Raw genomic sequence first — 16,714 nt, 5'->3', positions numbered from 1 at the left:
ACCTTACATGCATCTCTACTGCATGCTGCAGGTTGCTCTGGGTATGATTGTCCATAGGGTGGTTAAGCACCAAGAGCCCATACAAAGTCTAACTTTTAGAAGGTGCCTATCATATGAATTATTTTGTGTTTCTAGTGAAAGCAAGGTTCACTGAATGCAAGATACTTACTATTACTGGCAGTCTGTAGCAGACTATTTTTCTATTTCACAGCATTACACAGGGCAAACTGTTTGAATCTTTAATTGCACAGATGTATTTGCCTGATTGAAAGATTTGAACCCAGTAACTTCAGATAGTGGATGTAGTAGAAAAAGAACCAGGCCATTGCTGAAACCAATAATGGGTCTAGATGACAGCACAAATGTCATTCAGCATTTGTCTGTAATTCATAAAAAATATTCAAAGTAGCTATAACCACACTTAGATTCGAAATTATTGTGAATGATTAAAAAGTGTAGAACATGACGTTTCTGTATTCATTTGCATTTCTTGTATCCATTGATGGGGATTGTCATAATGGTTAAGGTGGTCACCTCAAAGACACAAGATAGTAGGCATGATTCCTCATTTTTGAGGGAAATTGCCTAGGCTTAAAATTGTCTGGAAGGGCCGCTAGCCAAGTAATTGCCTATGAACATGAATCCTAATGTATTATAGTATACATCCTACACCATGATTTGCATTTCACGTGGGTTGTACCTGTAATGAGCTGACTATGGCAATTGCACCTACAAGGTTGCCAAGGTCAAATAAATATTATATTAAAATGCAACTCCATATGTGAAAATTAAACCATACAATTAATTCTGTAGTGTTGCACTGTGTTACTGAACAGTGCTCATTAAATGCTTCCTTGTATTTTTATGAGGCTGAAGTAAAATAATGTAGCATTTGGGTAAAAATATACAGCTGAGTAATCCAGCACTTGAGGCTAAGATTGCAAATACCTCCACTGCAACCATGTATTTGCCCTGTGTGCTCAGGTATGCAGGTATAAAGGACAGCCACACACTGACAAATATTAGCATGCTAAAGGTAATGAATTTAGCTTCATTAAATGTGTCAGGTAAATTTCTTACCAAGAATGCAACAACAAAACAGACAATAGCCAAACCCCCTAGATATCCCAGCATGCAGCAGAAGAATGCTACATTGTTCTCATTGCACTGAACTATTATTTTCCCATTTACATATTTTGTATTGTACTCTATAAAAGGAGGATTGTTTAATGTCCAAATGACACATATAATAAACTGGCCAGTGGAACTGAAACAGACTACTAACTTGGGTAATGTTGGTCCCAGCAGGCTTTGCAGTTTACTATCAGGTCTTGCTGCTTTGAAAGCAATAGCCACAATTACTGTTTTTGCCAAAACTAAAGAGATACTAATGGAAAAAATTATGCCAAATATGGTTTGACGAAACAGACATGTTAATGCAGTTGGATTACCAATAAATATTAATGAGCATAGAAAACACAGCATGAGTCCCAAAAGTAGAAGGTAGCTGAGTTCTCTGTTGTTGGCCTTCACTATTGGTGTGTCTCTGTGCTTAATGTAAATTCCCAGCACTGAAGCATTCAGCAGAGTCATAAACAGAGAAATTACAGCAAGAGTTGTACCCAAGGGTTCCTCATACGTCAGGAACTCAATCACTTTGGGGATACAGGCATCATGTTTTTCATTAGGCCATTGATCTTCTGGACAATTCCAGCAGCCCAAAGAATCTATTACAGAAATTAAAGAATGATTAGTGTGAATTAAAATAAAAAAACACATTCATTAAATTATTTAAAATAGTAGTGATGTGTCATGATTTTGTTGTAGCTTTGAAGCTTGTAGAAGTCATGACTTCCTCCAGAAATATTTTTTAAGATTACAGTTACTTAATTTATTCAGTTCTTTTTCTGGATAGGATAAAAAAAAATATTTTCATACTGAGCACATGCTGTGTGCAACTCATTTTAACAAGTCCTCACAGCACTGGGTACTACCAAAAAGACAGAGTTGTTTTGTGTTAAACTTGATATGCTTCAAACAAAATTGTTATGATCAAGCAGATGTAAACTAAAAAAAACTGATTTTTCAAAGGTAGTTGCAAGGCACTCATGGTAAGTAAAAGGGATCCGTATGCAGACCTGATTCCCATTTAAAGCACAAGCATTTACAATAGCCATACTTTAAAAAGCACCTCAATGTTTTTCAGACAAATTCTGGAACAAAATCCAGATTAACAAATCCAACATCAGTTGAGAACTCACTACAGATGATGATCAGCTCAGAATGTTATTTGTCCTGTTATCTTCATTCAGTCTGTAATCTGTATTTATGTCTGAAATGTGTCAGTTGACCTGGAGAAGTAAATACAATTGATGTCGAGAACTGGCAGATGAACATTTTATTTATTTTATTTGATATTTGTTTACCGGGATAGTCTGACTGGGTCAAAGAACCCACTTTTAGCAGAGGTCCAAGACAAAAAGCTCCGCATACAGTTTGTGAGGTAAACATTACAACAGTGAGTATGGCTAAATACAAAATGCAAATGAATGCAGTGAAATACAAAGCACAGAGTAAAATTAATACACATGATCAGACAGATGAGTTAGCATTTTAACAAATATAGGGCAGACAATATATATATATATATATATATATATATATATATATATATATATATACAGATATTACAATGTATTTATTTATTTTTCTTTTGCAGTGTTAGTCAAGTCAGAGGGAGTAAGACAGTTTGATGGAAGATGGGTATTTAGAGGGAGGGGGGAGTGGAAGAGAGAGATTAACAAAGAGCAGAGCATGGGCATATCCAAGAATTGTTTAGGTGCTGTTTTAGGGAAGACTTGAAGGCTTTAAGATTAGAAATGCTTCTGGTAGATAGTGGGAGCGAGTTCCATGCTTTAGCAACAGAGTGAGAGTATAGGCTTTGTCCAGATGTTTTAGAGGGCTTGGAAATAGTAAGAATTTCTTATCTGCAGACCTAAGGGTTCTGTTAGGATTGTATGGTTTGATGATATTATTCAGAGTTGGGCAGGCTAGGGGTTTGTAGAACATGTTGAGTAGTTAAGAGTTGGATATCGAGGAGGTGACTGGGGAGTTATAGCCAGTTTAGTATTTCTAGTGGGCTACAATGATGTGTGCTATTTTTTGAGTTTGTGGCAAATTTGGCCAGCTAGATGTAGCACTGTTCTATTTTGGAGCTAATAGAGATCTGTAAGTTAGTGAGAATAAAGGGACCATATAGAAGAGAAGGAAGAAGGAAAGTTTTAGCAAGAGTGATCTGGTAGCTGCATTTAGGGAGTGTTTGTTTTTGTAGAGGATGCCAATTTTCTTGTGAGTTTTCTTTATATTCCATTGTACATGAAGATCAAACTTTAAGGGATCATCTATGATGACCTCTAGTAGTTTAGTGTGATAAATTAATTTGATTGTGGTATTATCAGCAGAGTGTATTTTGAATTGATTTAAGTCAATAGTGCAGTTTTTTGTTCACAAGACAAGAAGTTTTGTTTTTTAGGGTTAAGGAATAGTTGACAGTTAGTGAGCTAGGGTTCAAAGGCGAAAGGGTTTGTTGTGTGATGGTGACGAGTTGGGGAGGTGTGGGAGAAGTGCAGATAATGGTGGAATCGTCTGCATATTGTATGAGTGTTCCACTAGAGAAACAATGCATAGGCCATTTGTAAATATATTGAAGATTAGAGGATAAAACCCTGTGGAACTCTGGTGGGGGTTAAGTAGAAAAGGAGAGATAGCATTAAACCATGTTACTGCTAGTTTTCTATCATGTAGATAACTGTAGAACCATTGTAGGGTGGGAGGGGTAAGGCCTTAGTTAGACAGCTTGTCCTGGAGTATGGAATGTGAGATGGTGTCAAATGGCCTAGAAAGGTCGAGAAATAGAGCAGATACTAAGTTAGCTGCATCTCTGGCTCTGTTAACAGATTCTGCAAAGGATAGCAGGGCAGTGAATATGCTATGTCCTGGACGGAAACCATGTTGGGTATGTGTAAGAAGGTTGTGTTGCAGTAAGTATTTCATTAGTTGTTGATGAATATATTCTAGTATTTTGGGATGGAGATAGTATGGTTATGGGTTGAAAGTTGATAAGGTCAGATGTGTTTCCTCCTTTGTGAATGCGAATGATACAAGACATTTTCCAGATGTTTGGCACTATCAGTTCAGAAATAGATCTGTTGAGCAAGATGCTATGGAATCAGCAGCTAGGTTTAAGAATATAGGAGAGAGGTTGTCAGTAGAAGTACAGCAGGGTTTAAGTTTCTGCAGTAGTCTTCTTACGGTGTTGTAGGTATTGGTTGTAAAGAGAAGGTGGCTGAGTTGTTGGAAATGAGTTTTGTTCTTTTAGGTTGTGGAAGGTCAGAATCTGATACAGAGCCAGTGTTATAGGTGGCTGAGGGGGAAGAGGAGGATGGATTTTAGGGATTAGATCGACTAAGGATTTTACAACATGAATGGTGACAGAGTCATTTTGTGGTTTGTGCTTTACACTCTAAATAAAACCTTTTAGTCACCAAAGAAAAGGAATTTAAATGACAGCAGTGAAGTGCTATTAAATTTAAGGAAGTATATTCCAAGAAGGAACTGCTGATGTTACTTGAATGTTCATCTACAGTAGTTTGCTATGTTCTAACATCATAAAAGCAGTATAAGTCCATTATGAATTTAAGGCTACGACTGGTAGAAAATGCATGCAGTTTTGAATGAGAATGCAAAATTCATTATTATTCCTCTAGAAGACTTGTTTGCTGAAGCACTAGGAAGAAAACTATTTAATTGATTTTAGCAATTTGTATTGTGTGGCTTTGAATTTATTTTCTCTTGAGTTAATAATACTGTTGCCGTCTTTATTTAATCATAGTTCTGTGATAACTTTATTGTGTTTTTTCTTCTACATATGTGTTTAAATCCATGCAGTGTTTCATTGTTGTGAACTGCATCTACAAATATACCGCAAGCAATGCCTGCCTGAGGTTTTGTACTGCATTGGTGTGGTGAGGTCTATAATTTGACTTCTAGGTTAAAGTGACTGTTTTCTTTTTGCCATTGGAACTGCTTTTACTTCATTATATTCACTTCTAATCTCTTTTGATACTGTTTTATATCCAGTTGATAGGGAGTTTGGTTTCACTTTCATTGGGTTATTTTGCATCTTTCTGGTTTTCTTTCACTGTTCCTGAAAAGGTGAGCTAGTCAAATTTTAGTTCTTTTTAAAACTTGAAGATGTGAAACATCAGTCAATATTCAGTTGCTGGGATTTATTTTATAGACATCTTTAATGATAGACACATATGTCTCAAGTGCAACAATGATTCTTTATAAGACACTTGTATTAGTGTTACTAAGGATAATAACTTGATAATTGATTCAAAATATCTAGTAATAACATTTTTAGAAAATGTGTTTGCTTTGTTTGTTCTCTGTGCTACAATACCTGTATGCATGAGTACAGTGGCATACTCCCTATCATTTAACTTACTGTGGTTAATGAGATATTAAAAGCAATAAATCTGACAACAGGGCATCATAATATAAATGTACTTTTTCTTTAAAAACATCTATATACCGCTGGTTCCTGGTATTCATTGTTTTTTTTTTTTTTTTTTTTTTTGAGACAACTATGCAGTCAAGATACGCCCCTCATATATAGTGAACAGATGTTTTTGTTCTAGTATAAAATGGTGGAGCTAATAACTTTGTGGATAATTTTAGACCAATCAGCTTGACTTGCATAACTGGGTTATGTTTTGAAAGAGAATTTTACAGATTAATGAATAATGAATTAAGACCAGACTGGCAACTTTCCAGCATGGGTTTTGTGAAACAAGATCATATATGACTAATTTGATAATTTTTTTTGTCAAAATGTTTTGGGAAGCCATTGGTATGGGTCCGTAGTGGGTACTGTATATCTGGACCTTTCAAAGGCATTTGGATCTGTATCCCATAGTGCAATCATAAGTACACTAAACAAAATAAATGTTAATAAGTATATAATAAAGTGGATCAATAACTGGTTGATAGAACGGTATTTTAGAGCCAAGGTTGGAGATGACATCTGTAAGGATTCACCCTTCACCATTGGCGTACCATACGGGTCAATGTCATGTACATTTTTTTTTTCAATTCATTTGTCTAATTTCCAAGTAATGACGTATGGGTTAGCAAGTTTGCCAATAACTCTAAAATTATATCTATTTTGAAATCAGTTAAAGATCAAACAAGAATTCCGATGCTTCTGGATAATCTATATTTATGTTGTTGAAGTAACCATTTAGAATTTAATGTTAGTAAAACAAAGTCTATTCTTTTTGGAAATAACTTTTATTACTATTATGCATTAAAAATGCATTTCTCAGAGGAGAATACAAGACAATACACTTAGCTGTTATTGTAGATAGAACATATTGTTACTAGGAAATGCTATTCTTCTCAAAAGGATATCTCATATTGTATTTTCAGCAGGGAGAAAAGAGTTGTCCCTCCACTCTACAAGGTGTTAGTTAGGGGTTGACATAATTGTTAAAATATTTACCTGAAAAACGTGAAGTACAGGGCTTGATTCTCACATTGAGGAAGTTGGCTGGGCATAAAATCGCCTGCAAGGGCCTCTAGTCTAGTACTTGCCTATAAACCTTATAATGAATATTGTGCCTCAGATTGGATGTATAAAAGAAATCTGTTGGTGAGGCTGGAGAAAGGTGAGTAATACTTTAGTAAGCAAATCAGAAGGGCTAAACCCTTAGAATATGTAGTTAGACTGACAGAAATGTCTCTGTACAGTATTAGTTATAGGTAGTCCTTGGGCGATTTGATCTTAATTTACAAATACCTGACAAATGCTTTGCTGCAGTGTCTGGGACACATCTGTCTCATGTTCTGGTTAAGTCACTGACCAGATTCAGGTCCCTAGACTTTCTATTTCTGGCACTTTTTCACTTACAAATGTGTATAAGATTCATAAACGTGGGGTTTGTGGATGCCTTGTAAGCCAGGCATAGATCACCCTTCAGCAATCGAGAGGAGGCTGAGTAGAGGGAAAGGACTTTAAGGTGCTCTGCATAAGGCAGGTTTGTTTAACCTTGTATACTTTCTCTAAGGAACCTTTGAGGTTGCTTTAGTTGCTGCATATGCCTGGCAGGTACATACCAAAGGGAGCACTGTACTCTGTGATTGGTCTGATAAATGCAGACTGCAGTGGGATAATGATCTCTTTGGACCTAGAAGCCATGCCCTTACTTATAAGTTGCACAATATATTTTCTCACCACTGTAGTCCCATCATGGTCAAAGATAAGACTATTGTCTATGTGCATACTCAGATCCCTGACCACTGAGTCAGCTCTTAGGGGTGTATTATCAACATGGTAATTAGCTGGGATGTTTGATTTCCCAATGGGTAAAATTAGGTAGTTCTTAGCATTGAGTTTCAGACTGTCTTGGGTGTCACAGTGGTGCAGCGGTTAACGTTGTCGCCTCACAGCAAGAGGTTCTCCGGTTCGATTCTCAGCTGGGGTGCCTTCTGTGTGGAGTTTGCATGCTCTCCCTGTGTTTGCGTGGGTTTTTTCTGGGTACTCCGGTTTCCTCCCACATTCCAAAGGCATGCATCTGGAACATTTCTCCCCGGACCTCCACTGAAAACAGGCTCTGTGGAACCTAGTCGGACTTTCCTGGTCAATAAATGATAAATAAATATGTCTTTGACACCATTTATTACTCAGAGATAGACCTTCTTGAAGAATGCTACTGTCTGCAAAGGAGTTGATGATAACCCCCAAACTGTAATCATCTGCAAACTTAGTCAGCCATAAACCTTGAGCATTTGCTTCCTTTTCAGAGGAATAGATGCCAAAAAGGAGTGGGTCCAATACCGAGCCTTGGGGTCTCCACTAGTTATTGCAATTTTAGTGGAGTTGGCCTCACATATTTTGACCTCTTGGGTCCTATCAGTGAGCCAGGTGGCTATCCAGCAGGTGATAAAAGGGTTTATACCTAAATTGGTGAGCTTGTCTATAATGCCTGAGTGGGGTATTGTATCAAAAGCTTTGGCTAGCTTGAGGTAAGCTGTGTGCACAGTCTTAGCTTTGCCCATTGCTTTAGTGATGCTCTCAAAAAATTCACCAGATTTAATAGGCATGGCCTTCCTTTAACAAAGCCGAACTGTGATGGGTCCAGCTGTTGCAGGTTACCTATATCCTCATTTATTATGTCCATGATGATTCTCTCCATGGCCTTAAATATGAAGCTGTTAAGATTTATAGGCCTGTAGTAACCCGGATCAGTGGTTGGACCTCCTTTGTGGAGAGGCATGACTGTAGCTATCTTCCATTCCTTGGGCACAAAACCTTACTGAAGGCTCCAGTTGAAAAGTGATTTAAGTGGACCAGACAAGTCATGTTTCATGTTATTTACTAAACATCCTGAAATATTATTGAGGCCCATCAATGTAGTATTTTTGGCCTGGGAAAGTGCTTTAATGACCTATTCTCTAGTACTGGTTGAGGGGATTGTGTCATGTGGTATTTTCTTTGGACTACTGGGGGGAGGGGGAGTGGAGCAGAGAAACTTGAGCTGAACCTGTCTGCCAAAAGGTTGGCAATGGCCTCCAGTTCAGTGTGGGTGTTGCCATTTACAATAAGTTCTGCACATCGCTGTCTATTTCCTCTGAAGTTATGGACATAGCTGTAGAAAGCTTTGTGGTTGTCCTTTGCCTGAGAAGTTTTTTTTTCTTCCAGTTTAGCCTTTGAAGTACTAATTAACCCTCTTAGCTACCTGTTTAGATTGGTCAGGCATCTTTTAGTATGTATGGCTTTGTTCCTCCTACGTTTGGCCAAGATTGTTTTTTCTTTTGTTCTATAACTGATAGTGTGATTCCACCATGGTGGCTTATCTTTTGAGTTTGTCTTATTCTTAATACAAGTTGGTACAGCTCAGTCTACATAGCTATCAATAAGGCTTTACAAAGATTTTGTAAAAGCTCGTGTATTTTTATAGTTTTTACTGGGTTTGGGGGTACTTGGAATTTAGCCAAGGTGTTGCTTAGTAGAGAAAAGTTAGCCTTGGAATAGTTCCTAAAGGTTTTTGGTTTTGCTGGATCCCCAGATTTATTTTTATTTCAAGTAATACTACCTTATGGTCAGATCTGAGTGAAGATATTACATTGGGTGAGAAACATTGGCCTCACATGTTTGCGAGTACAAGCTCAAGGATGCTTGCACCCCTGATAGGAGAATGTACCAACTGTTCCAGGATATTGGTATTAACAAAGTTTAGGAATCGCTCATCTTGTGCATTAGAAGTAGTGTAGGATTCCCCATTCTATAGAGGCGTAGTTTAGATCTCTCATGAATATCATACTGAGTTTAACAGTGAGGACGTCTAGTATATTGAGATAGGTAATATGGGTTTCCTGTGACGTGAAGAGGGACGTATATGTTGCAAGGATATGCTACAGCCCCCTGTTTATAGTGAGTTAAACATGTATGAGATCCAGTTGGTCATACACTTTAACTATTATGGATGTCAGATTAGTCTTAATATAGACTGACACCCATCTAGCTTTAGTTCCCTCCTATGCAGCAGCTGGTCTAAAGGAGTGAAAGGTATTATAACCTCCCTTTGCTTGGGTACTGTCAGTGACTTTAAAACATCTCTCCATTACTACATAGATGTCTACATTCTCCAAGGAGAGGAAGTCTTGCAGAGAGCGAAGTTTCTTATTAAGACTTCTAGCATTGAGCGGTATCACCTTCAGATGTTGTACCTTCTCTTTTCTCCTCAACTTCTGCAGACATTTTCTGAACTATCTCTAATGACTATCTCCTATTTAAAAACATGCAATTTAATTCTTCCTTTATAAGACAAATATGAATATCTTCTGCTGGCAGTCTAGAAAGTTGTATTAATGCACCTTTAACTCTTTTAAGCATTTGAATGTGTACTTTGAAAATGATAGAAATATCACTAGCGTATTTTTACATTCATTTTTTGTCCGCATGGGGGACATGGTTAACAGACACCATTGCTTTGCAAGGATAGTCTGCACATGTCCCCCTGGGCTTCTGCATATTGGCTAAAACTTTATCCATCTCCTAGAGACATGTTTATGCAATGCCAAATTGACAAAACTATTGATATAGCAAATAAAACCCAATGGAACCTAAAGGTGTTACTGTTCAATGCTAGGAGCCTTAACAAGACAGTCCACACCCTATAAGCACTCCTCACTCTGGAGAATATAGACATTTCTGCCATTACTGAGACATGGTTTAAAGCCATGGAAAGTCCTCCTACAGTGCAAGGCTTCCACAAAATTAGACCTTCAGCTACACCAACAGGGTCTAATGCTGGAGATGTCTCAATCTACATCAGCAAAAATCATAGCCCTAGATCGGTAAGCAGGATGATGCCCTGGAGTATATCCATGTGCAAATTACCATAGATAAAGTTCCTTACCATATCCTATCAAGCTTTAGGTCACCATCTATGCCCCAAGAATCTCATAATTTGTACCTATACCTACTGGATGTACTCACCATTCAACCAAATACCCTGTTCATAGTAGACTTCAACTTCTTTTGTATAGACTGAAAAACACACTTCTTCAACTTTCAGGCACAATATTTCCTGAGCTTTATTAACAAAAATAGCCTTCACCAGGTAGTACACACACTAACCAAAGGTTCAAACGTACTGGACCTAGTATTCACCAATATGGGAGAGTATCCCCCCCTCACATGTCACATCCTCACTACTGAAGTTGGATCACAAAGTTGTCTCCTTTGAAATAAAAATCAACTTAGAAAACCCAGCAAGACCTGTAACAGTTAGGAACTATTCAAAGGCAAACTGAATCATACTAAGCAAGAGTTTGTGAAAACATAATATGCCTCTGAATCCCAAATGCATAGCAACCTATGTGGACGTTTTCACAGAAACCCTGTGCCACCATATTAAATGACTGCATTGAGGCTGCTGTACCAACCAGAAGTAAGTCCAAAACAACCCCCAAAGGCAAACCTCACTGGTGAAATCCTAATCTTGACAGAGTATAAAGCAAAAAGAAAAAAGTCATGGCCGACATCAGAAAGAGCAACTTTCATAATGACAAAAGATCACTAATTAAACTAAACATGAAAATAAGAGAAATAATTAAATCCAACATGACCAATTACAAGGTCAAGACAGCCTCATTCAGCAGTGAGTTGAACTGGTGGTAAAAGGTACCACCTTCACCAAGTGAAAGTGACATAGCGAATCTGCTGACTGACAAATTCAGTCATAACTTCATCCCCCAGTCCCTCCCCACCATCCCCTATGAAATCCCTGTTAGCCTAACACCTCTTAAACTACTAGCACATAGCAGGTCTTGGTGGCACCCACTAAGAACAAAAACACAGTTTCAGTGCCCCCAGAAAATATCCTGGATTACATCCTAAATAGTGTGAAACAAGACCAATCAGGAAAACTTTAGTCACTTTTCAACTGCAGTCTGTAAACAGGCTAAATACCACATGAATGGAGGACTGCAGCAGTTAAACCTCTTCACAAGGGTGGATCATCAACCAACCCTGGAAACTATAGATCCACTAGTCTGACTAGTCTAATATAAAAAAACATGAAATGAATTATCATGGAAACAATCAACAAAGACATTAACATCTTGCACACATTGGACCCATCTCGGTTTGGTTTTGTCAAAGAAAGGTCAAGCCTGCTTAGTCTGGTAGACTTCTTTGACAGAGTCACCAAGGCAATGGATGAGAAGAAAATGGTATATACTCCCTACTTAGACCTGCCTTAGGCATTTAATGCAAGACTCCCTTCAGGTATTGCCTACATACTCACTAATTAGGCATTAATCCCTAAATCACTCACTAGATTGCTAGCTGGCACATAGATAGGACACAAGAGGTCAGGATTGGTGAGGCCACCTCCATGAATAGATTCGTCACTAACAGAGTAACTCAGTGCTGACCCCGTTCTTATTTCCCATATAGTTCTCAGAGGTCAATGCTAATGTCAAGGGCCTCCTGACTCACAAAGTTCAAAGATGACTGGAAATTAGGAGCTATCATAAATTCCCATCATGACATTAATATCCTGGAAGAGGGTCTAACACAGACCAAAAGGCTTGTTCCAAGAAGTGCATTATAGTGCCTTTTGGGAAAATGTCCACCCATGTTAATTTCTCCATCAAAGAGACACCCCAAGAACTGATCCTGTAGTTAGGGATCTGAGAAAACAAACATTAATCTGGCCTTTGAACAACTCATAACTAAGGTAGTAAGACAATCTTTCTATGTCGCAGAAGTTATAAGCAAGGGTATGGCATCCAGACTCAAGAAAGTTATAGTACCACTTTATTCAGCTCTTATCAGACCGATCATTTATTACAATGCCGCCTTTGGTATGCACCTCACCAGGCATATGCAACAGTTGGAACACCTACAGAGGTTCATCACCAAGGGACTCCAGGGTATGTACAGATCACCTTAATTCATATCTGTATGCTCAGTCTCCTGTAGGTTATTGAGAGGTAGATCACACACCTTCATTAAAAACTTACATCTCAATTGAGATAAAAAACTGTTTGCAGTGTTTTGAACAAGATTTTTTAATGAAGGTGTGTAATTTATCTGTCTGTTTATGTTTTTAGGGAGGGCATGAAGTTTTTTTGAATGATGTATATGTCGGTTTTCATTGGTCCATTTTAGAGGCATGGATGATCATATAATAAGATAATCTGTTTAAATATTTTTTTCATGAATCAAACTGATTATCTGATGAAGTTTTCAATAGAAGGAAACAAAAGTGCTTAAGTTGATTTTTTTTTATTTTAACAAATTTAACATCTTTATAATTTCATATAATTAAAGTGTGTTTTTATCATGTTCACTTCAGCCGAGGAACTGTGTTTCTTTTGTGTACTTGTTTATTGGCTGTGTGGTTGGAATTATAGAGTATACTGTCAAATATATGTCATTTCAACAGAGTATACCAAGTCATTTTAATTTATAAGTTTCATTGGTCTATGTTCAAAGAGTTCAAATGTTGGCTTGTAGACTCTTCCTGTTTTCTGTGATCCATTTTGCATGCAGTTAAATGGGGGTTTCCAGGTTAGGATTAGAGTATGGGCAAACTAAGTGGTGTGTGTGTGTGTGTGTGTGTTGGTGTGTTGGTGTGTTGGTGTGTTGGTGAGTATAAAATGTGTGTCTTTACCTGTGCTGTTTAGTGGTACACTTAGGAAAAGAGTTCCTGGCATGTGTTGAGCTTGGGTTAACTGCAACGGCAATGTTATCCATTACAAGTGATAAGAAATGAGTGAGGTCATACAAGGTTGTGAAGCCAAGCTAGGTCTGTGTGTGATGTTAGGGTATTTATTCTTTTCTTTTAAGTTACTGATTGTGAAAGGAAAGCCTTTGTCTTCTTTTATAATCTGCTTTCGTATAATGATTTTTCTATTTAGGTAGGTTCTGGCAACAAGAAATCCATGATGACATGTTGGCAAATGATAATATACATGCATATATATATATATATATATATATATATATATATATATATATATATATAGATAGACATACATACACATGTGTGTATATATATATATATATATATATATATATATATATATATATATATATATATACATGGGTCCCCTTTAGATGATTAAAATTTTAAAAGTTCAATGTTTATATGGCCAAGACCATATGATTGAAGTTTTAAAACTTTGAATGTTCTGAACGGAGATCCCTGTAGAGCTCGGAATGGGAAAATTTCCCTTTTCCTAGCAGTAGTGTGATCTTGGAATTGGGATATTTAAATGGCAGTGGGTGTGGGGGGTGCAGGGGGGGGGGCTTGACTCCCTGCAAAAATGTCCAAGAAGTTAATTTTTGTTTTATTTTTTTTTTCAGGTAATCAAACTTTTGAAACATCGATCATGCGGTCTCAGCCATAGTTGATGTTTTAAAAGTTTGATCATATGTAATAGACCTATATATATATATATATATATATATATATATATATATATATATATATATATATATATATATATATATATATATATATATGTTGGCAAAAAACTTCTACAGCTACAGGAAAAAACAACACCAGAACTCAGCATACTTTCATTTTTTTAATATAGAAAAACTTCTTCAGAAATAAGAAGGTACAAAAAATCAGTAAATATATATTACATGTCATAGTATGGCAATAAAGAAGTAAAATAGTAACAGGTAATGCAATAACCATTTCCTTCTTTAAATATGCACATATGATTAAATGGTAATGAAGTGACCTGAAAAATCATGTACAATATACAGCATCCAGCAAACTAGCGAAAAGTGAGTCTGTCATGTGAACTCATATAAGCCATTTCAAAGCACATTTTAAAATGATATTATCATTCAAACCAGGAGCTGAATCAGCTCCCAGCAAAAGTTGCCATTTGAGTTCCCTAACCTGCAGAAGAGTAGCATAGTCACCAAAAACAGTTCAACTTGCTTTAATACTAAAAATAGAAAATTTTCAAAATTTGTACAAGTTAATAAATGCCTAGCTAGTGCATTTCATGAGTCAAGACTTCTGATAGCCCCACAATCTTCTTTTATTCTGTCTGACAATTTCCTGTAAGTCTTTCCCACATAGAAATAATGACAAGAATTACAAAATGCAGCATAAACAAAATTAGTGGATGAACAGTCAAAATGATGGGCAAATGTAACTTTATAGTCATTGTGTATAAAACTGTAGCAGTTCCCTTTGGAAATAAACTTGCAACAGACACATTTGCCACACTTGAACATGCCATGAGGGTCAGTAATGTTTCTAACAGAATTTAACACCAGTGCTGAGTCTCTGTTCTCAAGTGAATTTCTAATTATTTTATTCTTTTTATATGTAAACTATGGAGAATCCCCTAACAAGTTAGACAAATTCTGTGAACTAGTAACAATGTTCCAGTTGTGAGAGATGACATTCCTGATACATTTCATATCCCTGCAAATAGGTTTCGGGAAACTCAATGTCCTGTCTGGAAAAGCAGCAGTATTATTTTGTTTAGGTGTAAAACCACAGTGGAGAATGGGAAAAAAATTACTGTATATGTCTCTAGCCACTTCCTGAGCCATGCTATACACAAGATCTTTAGGGTAATGTTTTTGCAAAAACAGATTACACAAAGTCCATTTCATAATAAAAAGTAGTACCCACGCTTACCAGTCTGGACAGTCTAATGAAATGACCTCTTACATTCCATTTCATGTAGAAGGAGTGTTGGCTAGTAAAATCTAAAAAGTTGTTACTATAGGTTTCCTTTCTGAAAATGTTACATACTATGCTCCTTCTGGTGACATCAGTAGAAATAGAAGTATCAAAGGAACCAGTGTTACCAGAACCTGATTTAACAAATTTCAAAAAACTAATACTGTCACTCATGGCTAGTAAGAAGTCTTCCAGCCCTTGGGCAGGGCCCATCCATGCAAAAAATATGTCATCAATGTAACGGTGGTATAAGCAGGTATCCTGGAACCCCGATAAATGAACAAGAGTGTCTACTTCCCAGGCAGCAAGCACAAGATTGGTATAGGATGGAGCCATTTTCAAACCCATGGCTACCCCTTTAATTTGCTGATACACTTTGCCATTGAAATGCAAAAAAATTATTGCACAATACCATTTCAATTAAAGCACTTAAAGTCATAATCCTTGTATGTCCGAAATTTGCATAATTTCTAAGGTATTTTTTCACATTTTGCAACCCTTCCCAATGTGGAATATTGGTATACAAGTAAACAACATCTAGTGTAACAAAACAAAAATTATTAATGTTTAATTTTGCTTTAAATATTTCATTTAAAAAGCCCCAGGAATCTTGAATATAAAACTGTGCTTTTGCAATATGAGGTTTAACACACTGGCAATGTATTCTGAAATAGGTTCAGTTTTTGTGCATTTATTTGAAATAATGATTCTGAATGAGGGGTGCTGAGCATTTTTATTCTTATGCATTTGATGTCCAAACTCAGATAAACCATTTGTGGTTCTTATTGCATAATTGAAAATTGTAAACGGCGAATGCTTATTGAACAAACCTGATTGGTCAAAACATCGAAACGTCATGCACGTAACACGGAGCTTGCCATAGGGAATATTTTCCCTTTACTTCAATGCAGTGCGATATCGGAGTAGGAATATTTAAGTAGCGGGGATGTGGGGGGGTGCAGCCCCCCTGCCTACAGCGTTTAGGTAAGTATAGTTTTTTATTTTTATTTTATTATATTTTTGAAATTTCAAACATCGCTCATATGGTGTCAACCATATGGTGTTCGATGTTTGAAATTTTCGAAAATATAATATAGACCCACCATTTTCCTCCAGTGGTCTAACACTGGCAATGTATTCTGAAATAGGTTCAGTTTTTGTGCATTTATTTGAAATAATGATTCTGAATGAGGGGTGCTGAGCATTTTTATTCTTATGCATTTGATGTCCAAACTCAGATAAACCATTTGTGGTTCTTATTGCATAATTGAAAATTGTAAACGGCGAATGCTTATTGAACAAACCTGATTGGTCAAAACATCAAAACGTCATGCACGTAACACGGAGCTTGCCATAGGGAATATTTTCCCTTTACTTCAATGCAGTGCGATATCGGACTAGGAATATTTAAGTAGCGG

At 36.8% G+C, this 16,714-nt stretch overlaps 1 protein-coding gene across 1 annotated transcript in view; it reads right to left on the bottom strand.

The window, feature by feature from the left end:
- Nucleotides 1-825: 825 nt before the first annotated feature.
- Nucleotides 826-16,714, bottom strand: part of LOC122794881 (vomeronasal type-2 receptor 26-like) — a 223,526-nt gene continuing 207,637 nt past the window's right edge. Inside the window, exon 3 of the mRNA XM_044063481.1 lies at nucleotides 826-1,727. Coding sequence (XP_043919416.1) covers nucleotides 826-1,727 — 902 coding nt within the window. The remainder of the gene's footprint in view (nucleotides 1,728-16,714) is intronic.

The sequence above is a fragment of the Protopterus annectens genome, chromosome 2.part1 (genome assembly GCF_019279795.1).
Source record: "Protopterus annectens isolate FY-2018-M chromosome 2.part1, PAN1.0, whole genome shotgun sequence".
Lineage (NCBI taxonomy): Eukaryota > Metazoa > Chordata > Ceratodontiformes > Protopteridae > Protopterus > Protopterus annectens.
Note: the sequence above shows the minus strand (reverse complement) of the source record. Positions and strands in the feature narration are given on the sequence as shown.